The following is a 16,679-nucleotide window of genomic DNA, read 5'->3' as shown; positions in this document are numbered from 1 at the left end:
CATTTACTAACATTTGATTCGTATTTTTGCACAACAACAATTTTCCTCATTTATTATGCAACAAAACTTGCATAAACTAAAAGCTGTTGAGATCATGTAGAAGTCAACTGGAAGATCTTTTTTTTTAGAGCTTTTTTGGGCTTTTTTAATGCTTTGTACAGCTATACAAAAAAGTTGCGGTTTTCACATTTACACTTTTCCAATTTGGATCTTTTAATAAATGACAAGACATTTGTGGGGGTTTTTTTGGAAATGAGTTTAGTCGTGGTTTAAAAAAAATCTAAAACCCCAGAATATTGATAAATCTGCCCTTTAGATTTCATCATTCGATAATTATCATTCTATTATTATAAAATAATTCATAATTTGAAAACTGATTTCCTTTTTCCTTCTAATAATAAAACAGTACCTGTACTTGATCCCAACTAAGATATAATTACCCCTTATTGGGGACAGAACAGCCCTATTGGGTTTATTTAATGGTTAAATGATTCCCTTTTCTCTGTAATAATAAAACAGTACCTGTACTTGATCCCAACTAAGATATAATTACCCCTTATTGGGGGCAGAACAGCCCTATTGGGTTTATTTAATGGTTAAATGATTCCCTTTTCTCTGTAATAATAAAACAGTACCTGTACTTGATCCCAACTAAGATATAATTACCCCTTATTGGGGGCAGAACAGCCCTATTGGGTTTATTTCATGGTTAAATGATTCCCTTTTCTCTGTAATAATAAAACAGTACCTGTACTTGATCCCAACTAAGATATAATTACCCCTTATTGGGGGCAGAACAGTCCTATTGGGTTTATTTAATGGTTAAATGATTCCCTTTTCTCTGTAATAATAAAACAGTACCTTGCACTTTATCCCAACTAAGATATAATTACCCCTTATTGGGGGCAGAACAACCCTATTGGGTTTATTTAATGGGTAAATGATTCCCTTTTCTCTGTAATAATAAAACAGTACCTGTCCTTGATCCCAACTAAGATATAATTACCCCTTATTGGGGACAGAACAGTCCTATTGGGTTTATTTAATGGTTAAATGATTCCCTTTTCTCTGTAATAATAAAACAGTACCTGTACTTGATCCCAACTAAGATATAATTACCCCTTATTGGGGGCAGAACAGTCCTATTGGGTTTATTTAATGGTTAAATGATTCCCTTTTCTCTGTAATAATAAAACAGTACCTGTACTTGATCCCAACTAAGATATAATTACCCCTTATTGGGGGCAGAACAGCCCTATTGGGTTTATTTAATGGGTAAATGATTCCCTTTTCTCTGTAATAATAAAACAGTACCTGTACTTGATCCCAACTAAGATAGAAATAATCCTATTGCAAAACCTATTGGGTTTATTAAATGTTTTATTGATTTTTCTGAAACTTAAGGTATGCAGATCCAAATTATGGAAAGACCCCTTATACGGAATACCCTTGGTCCCAAGCATTCTGGATAACGGGTCCTATACTTGTACATCCAAAAATCCCATAGGAATGAAAAGAGAATGGGGGAATTGTATTTGGGTTAGTTCTAATTTCACACTATAATAAATCAGCCCCTAAGGGGGGGGGGGCATTCTTGCACCCCTCAGCATCCTTGCACTTGCAAATGAAAAATGACCCCATATACAATCAAAAACATCAATGAGCCTAAAATAAGTACAAAAAGTGACTTCTACAGTTTTATTTCTTCCTCCTTTGGCAAATCTCTAAACTCATTTGGAAACGACTGATAGCAAAAGTCAGGGCACAGCCATATAATGTTGGGGCTCTTATGTCTATGTTCTTAATATTTCTTTTTAATGGAGTCTAATTTATTTATACCAGATCTGGTAAAACAATAGTAACGCTGGCGACAAAACTGCTGAGTAAACATAAACATGAAAACGTCAGGGAATAATCAAGAATCACAAAAAAAAAAAGTTCCTGCCAAGAATTGAGAAACAGTCTGAACACAACAGAGACGGCTCTGCCATAGAATAGCAGGAGACAGAAAATAAATTATATCCATGCGTTGCTTAGTGCAGCAGTTCAATAAAATGTGCTTTTATTTCCAGTAAAAGACAGAACAAAATATTATGTTGAGGAGTGTTTGGCTGTGCAGCGCAGTGGGGAGTGTGTAGCATTATTATACGAGTGCCAGTCATCTCGCTAACCTCCTGTACATAAGAGATGAGTGTATATTGGGATAACATTTTGTTGGCTGCGCTACCGGCACAATCACAAATAATCTGTTCATATGTGCTGTGGGTTTCGCTATCACGGCCATGAACCACAACTGCCAGCAACTATTATTAATGAAGATTATATAGCACTGTTCCTATCTGGAACCAATAAGTGTGTTCGTTGGTTAAAATACCACATTTATCACTTTGGCAACTATGGGGGGGGGGGGCATAGGCTTGTCCAAACATGCAGAAGGGTTATGTATCCCTGCTAGGATGTTCACCATTAATTATTCATCCAAAGGACCGCACTGTTTGGGATTTTATGTAATCAAATAGTTTTTTGTAGGAGACTGATGTTTTGGGCAGTAACCGGGCCTTTCTCAAAGTGCACAAACTAACAAACTGACTTCTAATGAATTATGTATAGGAGTTTAGGGATATTAAGTAGTGATGAGCGAATCTGTCCCATTCGCTTAAAAAAAAAAAATTTTCAAGCGCGTCAAAACATTGTCAAAAAAATTGCCTTCGCAAATTTTGGCACCCGTTTTCTCAAACCAATGGCAGAATTCACCACTTCATTACTAATATTAAGTACTTTATCCACTATTTCAAACGTAGTGGACACCAAGCGCTCCGGACTCCGGGGTCTCTCATAAAATCAAATCTTTATTGTTGCATTAAAAGAAGGAACGCCTAACGCGTTTCGTATGCCAAGCACACTTATTCATAGGCTACTTTATCCACTACTGATAATAATTAGCATGCTTTTGTCTTCAAGAGGCATACTTGGCTCTAACCTGGAGGGTCATGGATTCATTGTGAGCTGAAGACCAGGAGGCCCACAAACCTATAAGATAGCCATATAGGAGCCAATTTGGTACAGGTATGGGAGCTGTTACCTGGACCTGGGGTTTTCTGGGTAAGAGATCTTTTGGTAATTTGGATCTCCATGCCTTATGTTTGCTAAAAAAAAAGTATTTAACCATTAAATAAACTCAATAAGATTGTTTTTCCTACAAAGTAATTATATCTTAGATAGGATCAAGTACAAGATTCTGTTTAATTTTGACGGAGAAAAAGAAAATGCTTAAATTCAGAAATCCGTAATTAAATCTTCCCATACCTATACACTCTAACCAATCAGCCCAGGGGCAGTGGGGATGGAGAGCAAACAAGGCACTAAACATGGTATGGATAACAGGACCTGTTATCCAGAATGCTCAGGACCTGGATATTTCTAAATAAGGTGTCTTTCTGTAATTTGGATCTCCATACCTTAAGGATACTAAAAAATCATTTAAACATTAAGTAAACTCAATAGGACTGTTTTGCCTCTGATAAGGATTCATTATATCTTCTCTGCGATCAAGTACAAGGTACTGTTTTATGGGAGTCTATGGGAGATGGCCTTCCCGTAATTCAGAGCTTTTCGGATAATGGATTCCATAATATAAATGATTGGAATTGAAGCCAGGCTACCTGATTTGCTGATGAACTTTGTTATCTACAGGACTTCCAGTGAGCACAGTGCTCAGCAACACCACACTGGCAAGGTTTGGTGACAGATGAGGACTAGTAAGGAACATTGTCTAAAATCTAAAGGATCAAAAATTAGGATCTACCCAGAGTAGCTGATGATGAAGCACTTTGTTAATGCATCTCTAGACCTATCATGGTGATGATAGTAGAATCAATAGATAAGAGAAAATCTAGACTCTTCTGGACTTCTGCAGGATGTGGCCAGTGCAGACATAGAAACACCCACTTGCAACCAACAATTTCAACGGCTTGAACAGCAATTTTAAAAGTAACATGGCATCTTTGACTCATGGTTATTCTGTAATCATGTTAAAAAGGCATTACCTGTAACAGAACATGAAAGATCACTTTGAAAAACCAGCGAATAACCTGGGGTATTCTCTGCTTCAAAGAAACACAAGGCACAAAGAGAATTCAGACCTTTGTAGGCAGAATTCCAATATCTTAAGAGATGTGACATTAAAAGTCAAAAGAAAACTCTTAAATTCAGCAGAATCACCCCTACGCAAACACACATCTGCTTTGAACACAATCCTTTCATAGGGCTTCCAAAAGATCCCTGACATTCTATAAAAGGGAATAAAACATGGCTGCATATATACAGTAGTTTGCTGTAGAAATAGGAAAACATCATTATTAACATCTTGGAGAACTCAGACTCAGCCCCAAGGCCAACATCACTGCCGACACAAAGGTGACAAATAAGAAGCTCAGAACGTATTGTGTCAAAGGGCAAAGCTGATAAATAAGAGCCGCTGAATATATCACTTCATGGGACAGAGCTGACAAATCAGAAGCCACTGAAACATCATTTAGACGTCCTGACAAATCAAAAGCTTTGGATGCAGGGGAAAACCATTCTACTGATCCAAAATTCCAAGTATGGAACTAATTTAATGAGATATGTGCAGATGAAAGGTGAAAAAGAGAGGAAGAAAATGTTTCAGGGCTCTGTAGGTTGATTTGATCTAAAAAGTTTCTAAGGGCAATTACACCTGGTCATGTGTCTTTTCACTATGAAATACTGTACATAGTGGTGCGACTGTAAACAAAATGTTATTGATCACGAGTCGCTTAATATACTAGCTTCTAGATTTATAGTATAAGTCTTGCTAGTATAAGTAGTGATTGCTCTCTATACGTCTATTATCTACAAGTACTCCAGGTACCTCTCCATCAAGGAGTCTCATACAATGTTCTCATCAAGACCAAAAAAGAAAAGGCAGTTCATCCATTAAAATACAATGTACTGTTAAGCTGGACACACATGTGCCTATATTGGCCATTCATGGCTCAATGTACATCTATAATGCTCCCTGCCTGTCTGGCACATACTCCCTCCTTCAGACATGCCAGCCAGTTGCCAATGCAGAACATCATAGTGTGTGCAATGACCCTGCAAGTGTGTGTTGTGGGGCTGGGCCACTGGGACAATCTCATTAGTTATTTGACTTGTCAGTTACATTTTCCACTCAGCTTGTACCCAAATTCTCTTTAATTTCAGGTTACTGTCATTATCCTTTGTTCAAGATGGCCTCTGTTTTCTCAGATCCTGTTCAGTCGAGTTATTGTGTGTTATCTGTACTGTATTGTTACTTGTTATTGTGTGTTACATGCGTACACCTGCAGTAGAAGAATCCTTGTGATGTAAAACAGGACTGTTGCACCTTGACCCCACTGTTAGCTGCATATGATCATCTAGCCAATTTGTCAGTACCCAGGACACCTACTGCGCTGAAACTGGGAGAAGAGTGTGAGCAAGTAGTGACTTGGGTTCCGATACTGCTTTTTTAGGCTCAGTAATTTAGCCCATTGATTGCTGGAATAAAGCAATACGACAAGATTACATAAAGAACTCAAAGTCTGCCTGTGGTGCTCACTATGCGGTGGCTCTGTAGATGCAGGAACAGGTCACTACAGCCAAACAGCAGCAGGTAGTGAACATTTTAGTCCTTGAGTTGTGGCGGAAAACTATATTGGAGACATTTTGTGGTCTGCTCTGAAGCCGTAAGTTGAAGACACAAGTGGGGGAATGTAGTAGAATTTGCAAGCGGAATAAATTGCACACAAATAATAATAAAAATTGCCATTGCGAATGTTTAAGATGTGCATGAAGAGGTTTTATTACATAAACTGCGCACTGGCTCAAACTTAAAAATTCCCATTGGCTAATCTACTGTCGCATGAAAGTCAAAGGGGGAGATTTATTAAGACCCGAACGGGTCCGAACGCGCCGAGCGGATTCGCGCCTGATTTTTTCGAGCGGCCGCGGCGTTTTCGCGCGGGCGCACGAAAAAGTCGTGCGAAAAGTCGTGCCGCTGTTTGCAATGGTTTGGTACGAAAATTACGTGACTTTTTTTTCATAAGCATTTTCGGGATATTTGCGATCTTCAGAAATTTTCGTTTCCAATCCGAATTTTTCCCATTCGGGATTCGAACTCGGGTTTTGATAAATCTGCCCCAAAGGGTTTGCAAAAGGTATTTTACATTCGTACAAAGGCAAAATTGCTTACAATACAAATTTTAGCCCTATTGAAAATGTTTTTTCCCTTAGCAACCTTTATCACATTCCCCCTAAGGGGAGTAAGTAAAAAAAGGAATAAAATCTCTTTACAGATTTCTTACTTGATTTCTTCTAGGCATATTATAATGTAAGACCACACAGTTTTAAATGAACACACTGCAAAATGAAGGGGTGTATGGGAATTTTCATGAATATATATTTATATAAGGGTCACCAACCCATTCTACTCACTGTGGCTTGCACCTGTTTCCCCCCAGAAGCATTGGCCCATGGGGAACAGATCATTTTGCTAAATGTAGAATAAAGCACGGAGCCCCCAGTGCACATCTGTGTGGGAATATTCCCATGCAATGGAGGAACGCACCATGCAGGATTAGTAAACATTTAACCATATTTTCAGTTGCACTGCAGAGTGTGATCAAACTGCGAGACTGCAGAATATGTACGGATGGAAGAGAGTGTAGCAGCTTTGGCATTAATTCTGAGGATCAATGATTTGGCTTTGATCATACATGGCTGTATGCATTTACTCCGTATGAGAAGAGGTAGCACTTACTGCAATTTCCCTTCATTTTTTTATCCGTACTAAAGAATATTCAAATTGCTCTGTTTTATCTGCAGCCCATAAAAAGACAAAACAATTCTGCAGCTCCGTACATGATTTTATCTTTCATAGAATTTCTCCAAATGTCTGTTTTGCCATTCTCCTACATGCTGAACAGCTGAGCAGTTTTTAGCCGCGTAAGCATTTTCGAAGATGAGATCTTCTCTGGCACGTTTGGGATAAGAGTTTCCCAAAGCGGTTTGGAAAGGTGTTGATGATAGTGTCTCCTTACAATAAGCTGTATTTTGGCTAATGATTTTCTGCTGTTCCTAAACACTCGTAATTGTTATGGCTTATTGTAATTACAATTTTGCGCTTATGCAATTTCACTGTGCAAAAGCTTTGCCAATTTAAGTTTTTATGAAAAGTAAAGAAATAGATTTTAGAAGCAGCTAATGATTGCAGAACATAGAGAAGCTGTTCAGGGGTGACGTAAGGCACACTACAGCCTGGGGTAGAGTTGGAAATGCCACTCTTCAATGGGGGAGATCACAATGGTAGAAAGTAAAGTAATAATGAATATTTGATTAAAGGAGAACTATCCAGGACTTTAAACTTGTCACAGGGGGTCACCATGTTGGAAAGTGTATGCGACACACACATGCTCAGTGGGCTCTGGGCAGCTGTTGAGAAGCTGAGCTTAGGGGGTCGCTGCAAAATATCAAGTAGAAAATGAGGTTGGGCTGTAATATAAACTAAAGCTAAAGGGCTGATTATTGAAAATTCTAATTGCACTGGTTTCCATGTTGCCATGTAGTAATAATCTGTATTAATACTAGTCAGCCTTATATTGTGCCATTTATATTCTATATATACAGTATATTATGTGCCAGGCCCTAAGCTCAGGTAAGGGGCATCTTTGGGGGCACAGACCTTCTCTGCTAAAGGGCCGGGGTAGCCTTGGGCTGGTACAGAAGCCCAGAACATAATGTGCAGCATTTCTACTCTTATAGTTAAGCTTTAGTTCTTTAAATCTACCATTGTAGATGTATGGGTATGGATATGTTTGCTGTTTATCCACTCTTTATCCATATTTAGCCATTTATATATCTAAAATGTAATACGAAAATCAAAAAGAAAATATATTAAACAGTAGGAGGAAACTGAACAACTTTTATTCCCATAATGCATACAGAACTAGAACCCTGACATTTTATTCATAACTCACTATTTAGAATGCAAAAACACTCTCCTGTTCTATCAACACAGCACACATGGACATGGACATTGCTGCAAGATGCAAACACATTTTTGTCCTGAAGAGGTTCAGTCTCAATGCCAAGTTGTTCTATTTATCCGATATTAACCCATAAACTTGCCTTAAGCAATTTTTATTCCTTGTAACCCCTGATCTGCCTATTGCCTACAGGACTGCTAAATCAGCAGGGATCAAGCAGGGACAGCCAGCTTCCCTGCAGAGAGGGATGAAAGGAGTGTAAGTTTGTAGATCAATATAATGCAAGTAAAAAGGGTTTTTTTTTCCATAAAATATTATGCTTGAATGAGCACATACTTGTAGGACATAAAATATGAAGGTCATTTCTAATACACTGGATGTACTGTACTTAATCCTTTATTATTTTTAGGGATTTCAAAATAAAAGAAAACAATTTAATTAACTTTATCTAGGTAAAGATCACAAGAATTTCATATGTAAATATTATGCTTTAGTTCGCATTTAGCCTTATTATTGTGGAGAGTTTTGCATTAGCTGGAGCTTTAATGTATGAATTACATCTAGTTCAGAATAACTTTAAGCCCTTTTACTAGGTCCAGCATTTGTTCATAGCCCCCTATAGCATCTTATAACAGGGGTCCCCAACCTATCTTACTCGTGAGCCACAGTCAAATGTAAAAAGACTTGGAGAGCAACACAAACACCATAAAAGTTCATGGAGGAGCCAAATAAGGGTTGTGATTGGCTATTAGGCAGCCTCTATGCACCCTATCAGCTTACAGGGGGCTTTATTTGGTAGGAAATCTTGTTTTTATTCAACCAAAACTTGCCCCCAAGTCAGGAATTCAAAAATAACTACCTGGTTTGGGGGCACTGAGAGCAACACCCAAGGGGTTGGGGAGCAACATGTTGCCCCTGAGCCACTGGTTGGGGATCACTGCCTTATAATATGGTCACAGTAATTGTTATTTCTTGAGCTAAACAGGGCAAACAGGGAAATTAAAGCTACTCCATGTTTGGTCCTTGTGAGGTAGATAATTAGATTACCGGTATACAACCCCTTCTCTTTATTGTGACTATTTTGTTAGCAGGAGTTCATTATGCAGGGGGATTACCTGTGCATTGGTTACCAGTATATCTATGGTTGCTTGTGTCATATCTTTAATAAATACAATATGTGTATATTTTATGAATACATTGTGCTTTGTATAGTTAAGGGTAAGAATCCATGTATCGATTGAGTTGGTCGCAATAGATCTCTGCTATCACAGAGAGAAACAGCTCAGAAAAAAAATTTCCATTGGCAACAATAGGAGCTGCCGGTGGAAAGCCCTTTGCATCGCTTTTTTCCGAAGCCGTGTGAAGTTGCCCTCAGGAGGAAACTTTGTGCAACTTGGGATTACCAAAGGGATGCAAAGGGCTTTCCACCGGCGACTCCTATTGTTGCCAGTGGAAAGGCTTTTCGGATGGGTTTGCCGTCCACGATAGCAGAGGAGTATCGCAGGCGACTCAACTTTGACCGAGAGTAGTTGGAAATTCAACCCCTTCATTCCCCAAACTTCATATCCCACCTTTATTGTCCTGATTCTTGAATGAACTGCCTTAGGAATCCATGCCCAACTCCCTAAGATTAACTTAATGGTTATTGACCAATCTGAACTTGCCACATAAACCTAAGGTCAGTCTCTGGGTTAATAGAATGGATTGTGGTTTAGTTACTGTGTTCCTGGAGCCCCTGCAGTGAGGACACATATGCCAGACCCACTGGAAGTATGAGTAAAAGGGAGGCATTGGATTTAGATGCAACAAATCCACATCTGTTATTATCTTTGTAAATATCTGTATATATTTTATTTGTATTCAGCGTTGTTTGTATGTTGCATGTTTGCTATTTCTGTAGATGTGTGTCAATAGCTTTTGTTAATAAATGTATGTTTTGATTAAACTCTCTTTTATCAATGAATCCTCATAACCGTGAATACATATGTACTTATGTATATGAAAATAAATATACCTATTTACATAAATATATCCTTGGGCAACAATCCTCTTTAACAGATTTCTAAACAGATGTCATTGCTACTATTGCTTCATAATCACAGTTTATCCCAGAGTCTTGTTTAAAACTAAAGTACACTCGAAACACCTGCAATCAAAAGGGAAAGGTAGTTTGTGAGCTGAACACGTTCACACTCTTCCCGGACAAGAAAAAAAAATGGAAAAAGTAAAAGATAATAATGCGGCATTCATGTTAGAATTGTTCCACGCAGTGCTACTTTCCTCGAGCCTCTGCATTATGGAAAATGATGTGACAACAAGAGGTATGAAGAGATAGAAAGGCATTATCATGCAGCAATACCAAATTACTCGCTACCTTGCGCCCACAGTACAACTCATCGCTGGCTCCCCTAGCACATTAGCAGTTTTGCTTAATGTTCTCATTCTTTGCCTGTCTAAAACAATGCCTACTTTGAGAAAATGGACAGTGTGCTGAGTCAGCATGGGGAAAACACATCTGCATATCTGTTGTACTGTCAGCAGAATATTCGGAGGAAAATGTTTATTATATTCCTGCCTAATGAGGCCTAAAATGTTTTTTTTTTTGTTATTATTCCATATAAAATTAGGCTATCACAAAATTCCAACCAAATTAAATTCACAAGAAAAAAAATGGAATACTGTCAAATGCCATAATATTCAATTTTCAAAAAATAAAAAAATTTGTATCATGGAAATATTTGTTCGAATGACCAAGGGTGGAAGTAGGGAAAGCTGGTTTTGCTCAAGCGTAAATTCAGCCATTAGATTATCTTTATTATCTCCATGGAAAGCTCAACAGTATAATCACTGCTTTGAGGATGAAGGCAATATGTCATTGACTTATCACATTGATATTAAGGGCACAGCAACAAAGATTTGCACTTGTTTAATATGGTTCCTTTGGGGGGAAAACCTTCAATATCAGTGCAATCTGGTGTTTCTTTTCATAGCAGCTGCCACTTGATGCAACTCTCTGGAGCCTCCATAAAACTGTATAATTACTGTCCCACTACTGGAGTTTCAACATTTTGTAGTGCTTTCTGTTTCTCCTCTATATTATCTTCATTATATTCCCTGGCTTATTTTCCTGCTGTGTTATTGTGCCTCTAGAGCATGGATCCCCAACCTTTTTTTTAACACTAAGCCACATTCAAATGTAAAAGAGTTGGGGAGCAACAAACACAAGAAAAATGTATCTTAGGGTACCAAATAAGGGCTGTGACTGGTCTTTAGGTAGCCCCATGTGGACTGGCAGCCTACAGGGGGCTCTGTTTTGCAGTACACCTGTTTTTTGCAAACGAAACTTGCCTCCCAGACAGGAATTAAAAAATAAGCACCTGTTTTGAGGCCACAGGTAGAAAAATTCAAGGGGTTGGTGAGCAGCATGTTGCTCCTGAGCCACTGGTTGGGGATCACTGCTCTAGAGACTGCTTTAGATGTGTCCCAGAAAATGCAATGAATAATAAACCAATGAATCCAATGAATAATGAGTCAACCAAAGTTGGATAGTCTCTAGCTTATTCACAATGGAATTTTATAAAGAAATAGTATTTCCACAAGAATAAAGCTTGTTATTTAATTTGAGATGTGCTCATATGGAGACTATGGGGCACATTTACTTATCCACGAACGCTCCAAACGTTCATTCGATTGGTCCAATTGTATTTTCTGCGACTTTTTTTGTATTTTTAGCATTAAAAAATGGGATCGGTTTTGCCGCTGTTTACAATAGTTCGGTACGAAAATTTTGTGACTTTCGGATCGCCAATACGATATTATCATGACTAATATGATTTTTTCGTAAGCATTTTCATGATATTTGCGATCTTCAGAAATTTTCGTTTCCAATCCGAATTTTTCCCATTCGGAATTCGAACTCGTGTTTTGATAAATCTGCCCCTATGACTTAAGTAAAATACCCAAGAAGGGTAATTGTTTGTGGGGATACAAGGGCCACCAAATACTATATACTTGTTAGGAAAAAGTTAGGGGCAGATTTCTAAAACTCAGACTTAGGGGCTGATTTACTTACCCACGAACGGGTCGAATGGAGTCCGATTGCGTTTTTTTCGTAATGATCGGTACTTTGCGATTTTTTCGTATGTTTTGCGATTTTTTCGGATTCTTTACGAATTTTTCGGATCCAATACGATTTTTGCGTAAAAACGCGAGTTTTCCTATCCATTACGAAAGTTGCGTAAAAAGTTGCGCATTTTGCGTAGCGTTAAAACTTACGCGAAAAATGCGCAACTTTTCGCGTAAGTTTTAACGCTACGAAAAATGCGCAACTTTTTACGCAACTTTCGTAATGGATACGAAAAACTCGCGTTTTTACGCAAAAATCGTATTGGTAACGAAAAATTCGTACAGAATCCGAAAAAATCGCAAAACATACGAAAAAGTCGCAAAATGTTCGTTTTCAAGTCGGAACTTTTCCAATTCGGGTCGGATTCGTGGGTTAGTAAATCAGCCCCTTAGAGTTTTGGAAATATGCAGCAAAAAAAAACACAAATTTAAATATTTTTACGTTTTAAAAGCACATTTTCAAGATTTATCAATCAGAAAATTTAATTCAAGCTTTTCAATATTCAAACTATTTTACAACTTTTTTTCAATAAGTCAAATGTTTCTAAATGAAATGGAATATTGTGATTTTGGTGGCAATCTAGTTCTTCTGATATACAGGTATGGGATCCCTTATCCGGAAACCCATTATCCAGAAAGTTCCGAATTACAGAAAGGCCATCTCCCATAGACTCCATTACAAGCAAATAATTCTAATTTTCAAAAATGATTTCCTTTTTCTCTGTAATAATAAAACAGTACCTGTACTTGATCCCAACTAAGATATAATTACCCCTTATTGGGGGCAGAACAGCCCTATTGGGTTTTTTCAATGGTTAAATGATTCCCTTTTCTCTGTAATAATAAAACAGTACCTGTACTTGATCCCAACTAAGATATAATTACCCCTTATTGGGGGCAGAACAGTCCTATTGGGTTTATTTCATGGTTAAATGATTCCCTTTTCTCTGTAATAATAAAACAGTACCTGTACTTGATCCCAACTAAGATATAATTACCCCTTATTGGGGGCAGAACAATCCTATTGGGTTTATTTCATGGTTAAATGATTCCCTTTTCTCTGTAATAATAAAACAGTACCTGTACTTGATCCCAACTAAGATATAATTACCCCTTATTGGGGGCAGAACAGCCCCATTGGGTTTATTTAATGGTTAAATGATTCCCTTTTTTCTGTAATAATAAAACAGTACCTGTACTTGATCCCAACTAAGATATAATTACCCCTTATTGGGGGCAGAACAGCCCCATTGGGTTTATTTCATGGTTAAATGATTCCCTTTTCTCTGTAATAATAAAACAGTACCTGTACTTGATCCCAACTAAGATATAATTACCCCTTATTGGGGGCAGAACAGCCCCATTGGGTTTATTTAATGGTTAAATGATTCCCTTTTCTCTGTAATAATAAAACAGTACCTGTACTTGATCCCAACTAAGATATAATTACCCCTTATTGGGGCAGAACAGTCCTATTGGGTTTATTTCATGGTTAAATAATTCCCTTTTCTCTGTAATAATAAAACAGTACCTGTACTTGATCCCAACTAAGATATAATTACCCCTTATTGGGGCAGAACAGTCCTATTGGGTTTATTTAATGGTTAAATGATTCCCTTTTCTCTGTAATAATAAAACAGTACCTGTACTTGATCCCAACTAAGATTTAATTACCCCTTATTGGGGGCAGAACAGCCCCATTGGGTTTATTTAATGGTTAAATGATTCCCTTTTTTCTGTAATAATAAAACAGTACCTGTACTTGATCCCAACTAAGATATAATTACCCCTTATTGGGGCAGAACAGTCCTATTGGGTTTATTTCATGGTTAAATTATTCCCTTTTCTCTGTAATAATAAAACAGTACCTGTACTTGATCCCAACTAAGATATAATTCATCCTTATTGGAGGCAAAACAATCCTATTGGGTTTATTCAATCTTTAAATTATTTTTAGCAGATTTAAGTTACGAAGATCCAAATTACGGAAGACCTCAGGTCCCGAGCATTCTGGATAACAGGTCCCATACCTGTACTGATGGAAAATTGGTTGTTTGCTTAGGACAACAAGCTTCTTTAGTTTAGGAACCGTCTGTACTCACCGCTCAGTGGAAGAGGCACAGTGAAGAGCTTTCTTCTGCAAGGAGTGACTTTAGGTGGAAGCTTTGATAGTGGAGACCTGTGTGACTTCCGGGGAACCTGCACCTGCTTGAGCTTTCTGCGCCGTGCCATAAGCTCCAATTTGTGAACACGTTCTTGTGAATTAGATATAAAATCTGGTCTGTGGTGTTCCAGGGCCTCCTAGAAAAATAAAAATTCAATTTGGGTGGGTTCTGATTCAGTACTTGTCATTGCATTAAGCCTTCCTGATTTGGTTTGAGCATCTTTAAGTTCATGTGCAAGGTTTTTGCAGTCCCCCTCAGCTCATACTCGAGTTGGGTGCCATGGGTCCCTCCAGATTAGCAACCTCTGTCCTGTGTGTGCAAATTAGGCCACCCGCAACCAGACCCTCCAGTGCATATTGTTTTTTTTACCCTCTTCTCCACTACAGCTAGTTTACCGTTTTTCTTTGAAATATATATTTAAAAACATATACCCCACTGATTATTTTGATTGAAACTTAGCAGTAGCTGCTGCATTTCCCACCATAGGCTTATATTCGAGTCAATAAGTTTTTCCAGTTTTCTAAGGTAAAATTAGGTACCTAGGTACCTTATATTTGGATCGGCTTAAACTCAAGTATATACAGTAACCACGACTTTTTCCTCACTTTTTGTGGTAGTTTTGCCAAAAAAAATTACCAATGGCAAAATGTGTAAATTCACAGCAAATCCATGCCTGGCAAAAAAAATTGCTCTTCACTATATGCAGCCAGATATTTATAAGTTAGGTTTGAAAATCTTGTTGGGAGAGCATGGCATCAATATACTAATGTGGTCCTCATCCACTAGGTCAACATGAGACCACCATTGAAAACGGGCCAACTACTGGATCATACTGCAGACCTATGTAGGCCTATCAGGTGAGGATCATATCAACAAAGTGATTCCTGTGAGACAAGGAGCACACTGGGATGATCTGATTGTTGGCGTGGAAAGCTCAATGGGTCAGCGCAGACATGCAGTTTGATCTGATGTTCACATTATACTGAGGGCCAACAATGAAATCAATGTGATTTGGCCCCAGCACAGAGGTGGCTAGATTAGCCAAAAATCAGTTTGTTTGGGGACCTCATTAAACAAGAGGACATTTGAGTGTACTGCTAGCTTTAGTGGACCTTACATTTCTAAAAAGTACTGAAACCTTCTCCCAGTCTGTGTGTGTAACCTTGAGTAAGGAATACTTGAATCTGCCAGTGCTGACATAAAGGTTAAGGCACTTTCAGCGGTGATTTAACTAGGCAGCAATACAACGTACAGTACACTACAGTGCAGAAAACAGATGTCAATAAAACATGATGCAGAGCGTACGTGTGCCAGGGCAGTTCTAGAATACAAAACACATTCTGTTAAGCCAAACTTTCAAAAAAAAATAACAAACTATTCTGAAAGTAATTTTAACTTTAATAGGATATTGAAATATTTAATAAGAAAAAGCGTGAAGTAGATAATGACATTATTTATATGTTAATAAACAACATGAAATGCCTACCCTCAAACTCATCTCTCCTGCTTCGTTCTCCTTGTTTTTCTTTGGCTTTTCCTGTTGAAAAATCGTTGTTGGTAATGGCAATGGCAGGTCCTCAATACAATCACGCTCTGTTTTCTCCCAGGAGTTGGAACCTAAATGGAAACACTTACACAGTCATGTTTTACAGAATAAGCAAACAGAAAAAGAATAATATGGCAGGTTCAGATGGAATTACACATAACTGCAATGTAATCAGGGATTGTTTTGTGGAAATAGGATTTACTCTGGTCCAGTAACTCATAGCAACCAAGCAGTAATTCTACTAACTGCATTTAAATTTCCTTAATATGATTGGTTACTATGAAGTTGCCATACTGCCCCTTTAAAGCCGGAAATTGAATGCACTAACAGCTTGGCTACTTAGCTGTTAAATTGGATACACGCTAAATAGGTGCACAAAAATATGTGTAATCTATTGCCTGCAACATATTGCCTATTAACCTTGCATAGTGTGGATTCAATATGTGTCTTGTTTTATAGGTATGAGATTGAAGCTCTAACTAATATATAAACCTCACAAAGTCCAATACTTTAGGGAAATTGGGGCAAAATGATGTTCATATTAAATCACAGTAAAATTTCCTCATATTCAGGAAAAAAAAACCCTTCCCTGCTTATAAATGCTAATGGGCACATATCCGAGTTTGGGGAAAACATGTAAAAATGTTGATTACTAATTTATTATGCATGCAAAATGGCACTTGAGTAATTATGCAACATCGATATGCAAAATGTTAGCTGAAAAAGGATTTTGCGCTTATAATGGGATAATTCATCCTACACTTCCGCAGTGTGGATTATATGGGCATCCCTCTGGGAAATCCTTCAACAATAAAT

At 37.9% G+C, this 16,679-nt stretch overlaps 1 protein-coding gene across 1 annotated transcript in view; it reads right to left on the bottom strand.

Annotated features, from left to right (window-relative positions):
- The window catches only part of c10orf90 (chromosome 10 open reading frame 90), a 70,135-nt gene that overhangs the window by 20,117 nt on the left and 33,339 nt on the right, over positions 1-16,679 (bottom strand). The window contains exons 5-6 of the mRNA XM_031906602.1: positions 15,804-15,934; positions 14,255-14,453 (exon numbers count right to left, since the gene is read on the bottom strand). Coding sequence (XP_031762462.1) covers positions 14,255-14,453; positions 15,804-15,934 — 330 coding nt within the window. The remainder of the gene's footprint in view (positions 1-14,254; positions 14,454-15,803; positions 15,935-16,679) is intronic.

This window comes from Xenopus tropicalis, chromosome 7 (genome assembly GCF_000004195.4).
Source record: "Xenopus tropicalis strain Nigerian chromosome 7, UCB_Xtro_10.0, whole genome shotgun sequence".
NCBI lineage: Eukaryota > Metazoa > Chordata > Amphibia > Anura > Pipidae > Xenopus > Xenopus tropicalis.
Note: the sequence above shows the minus strand (reverse complement) of the source record. Positions and strands in the feature narration are given on the sequence as shown.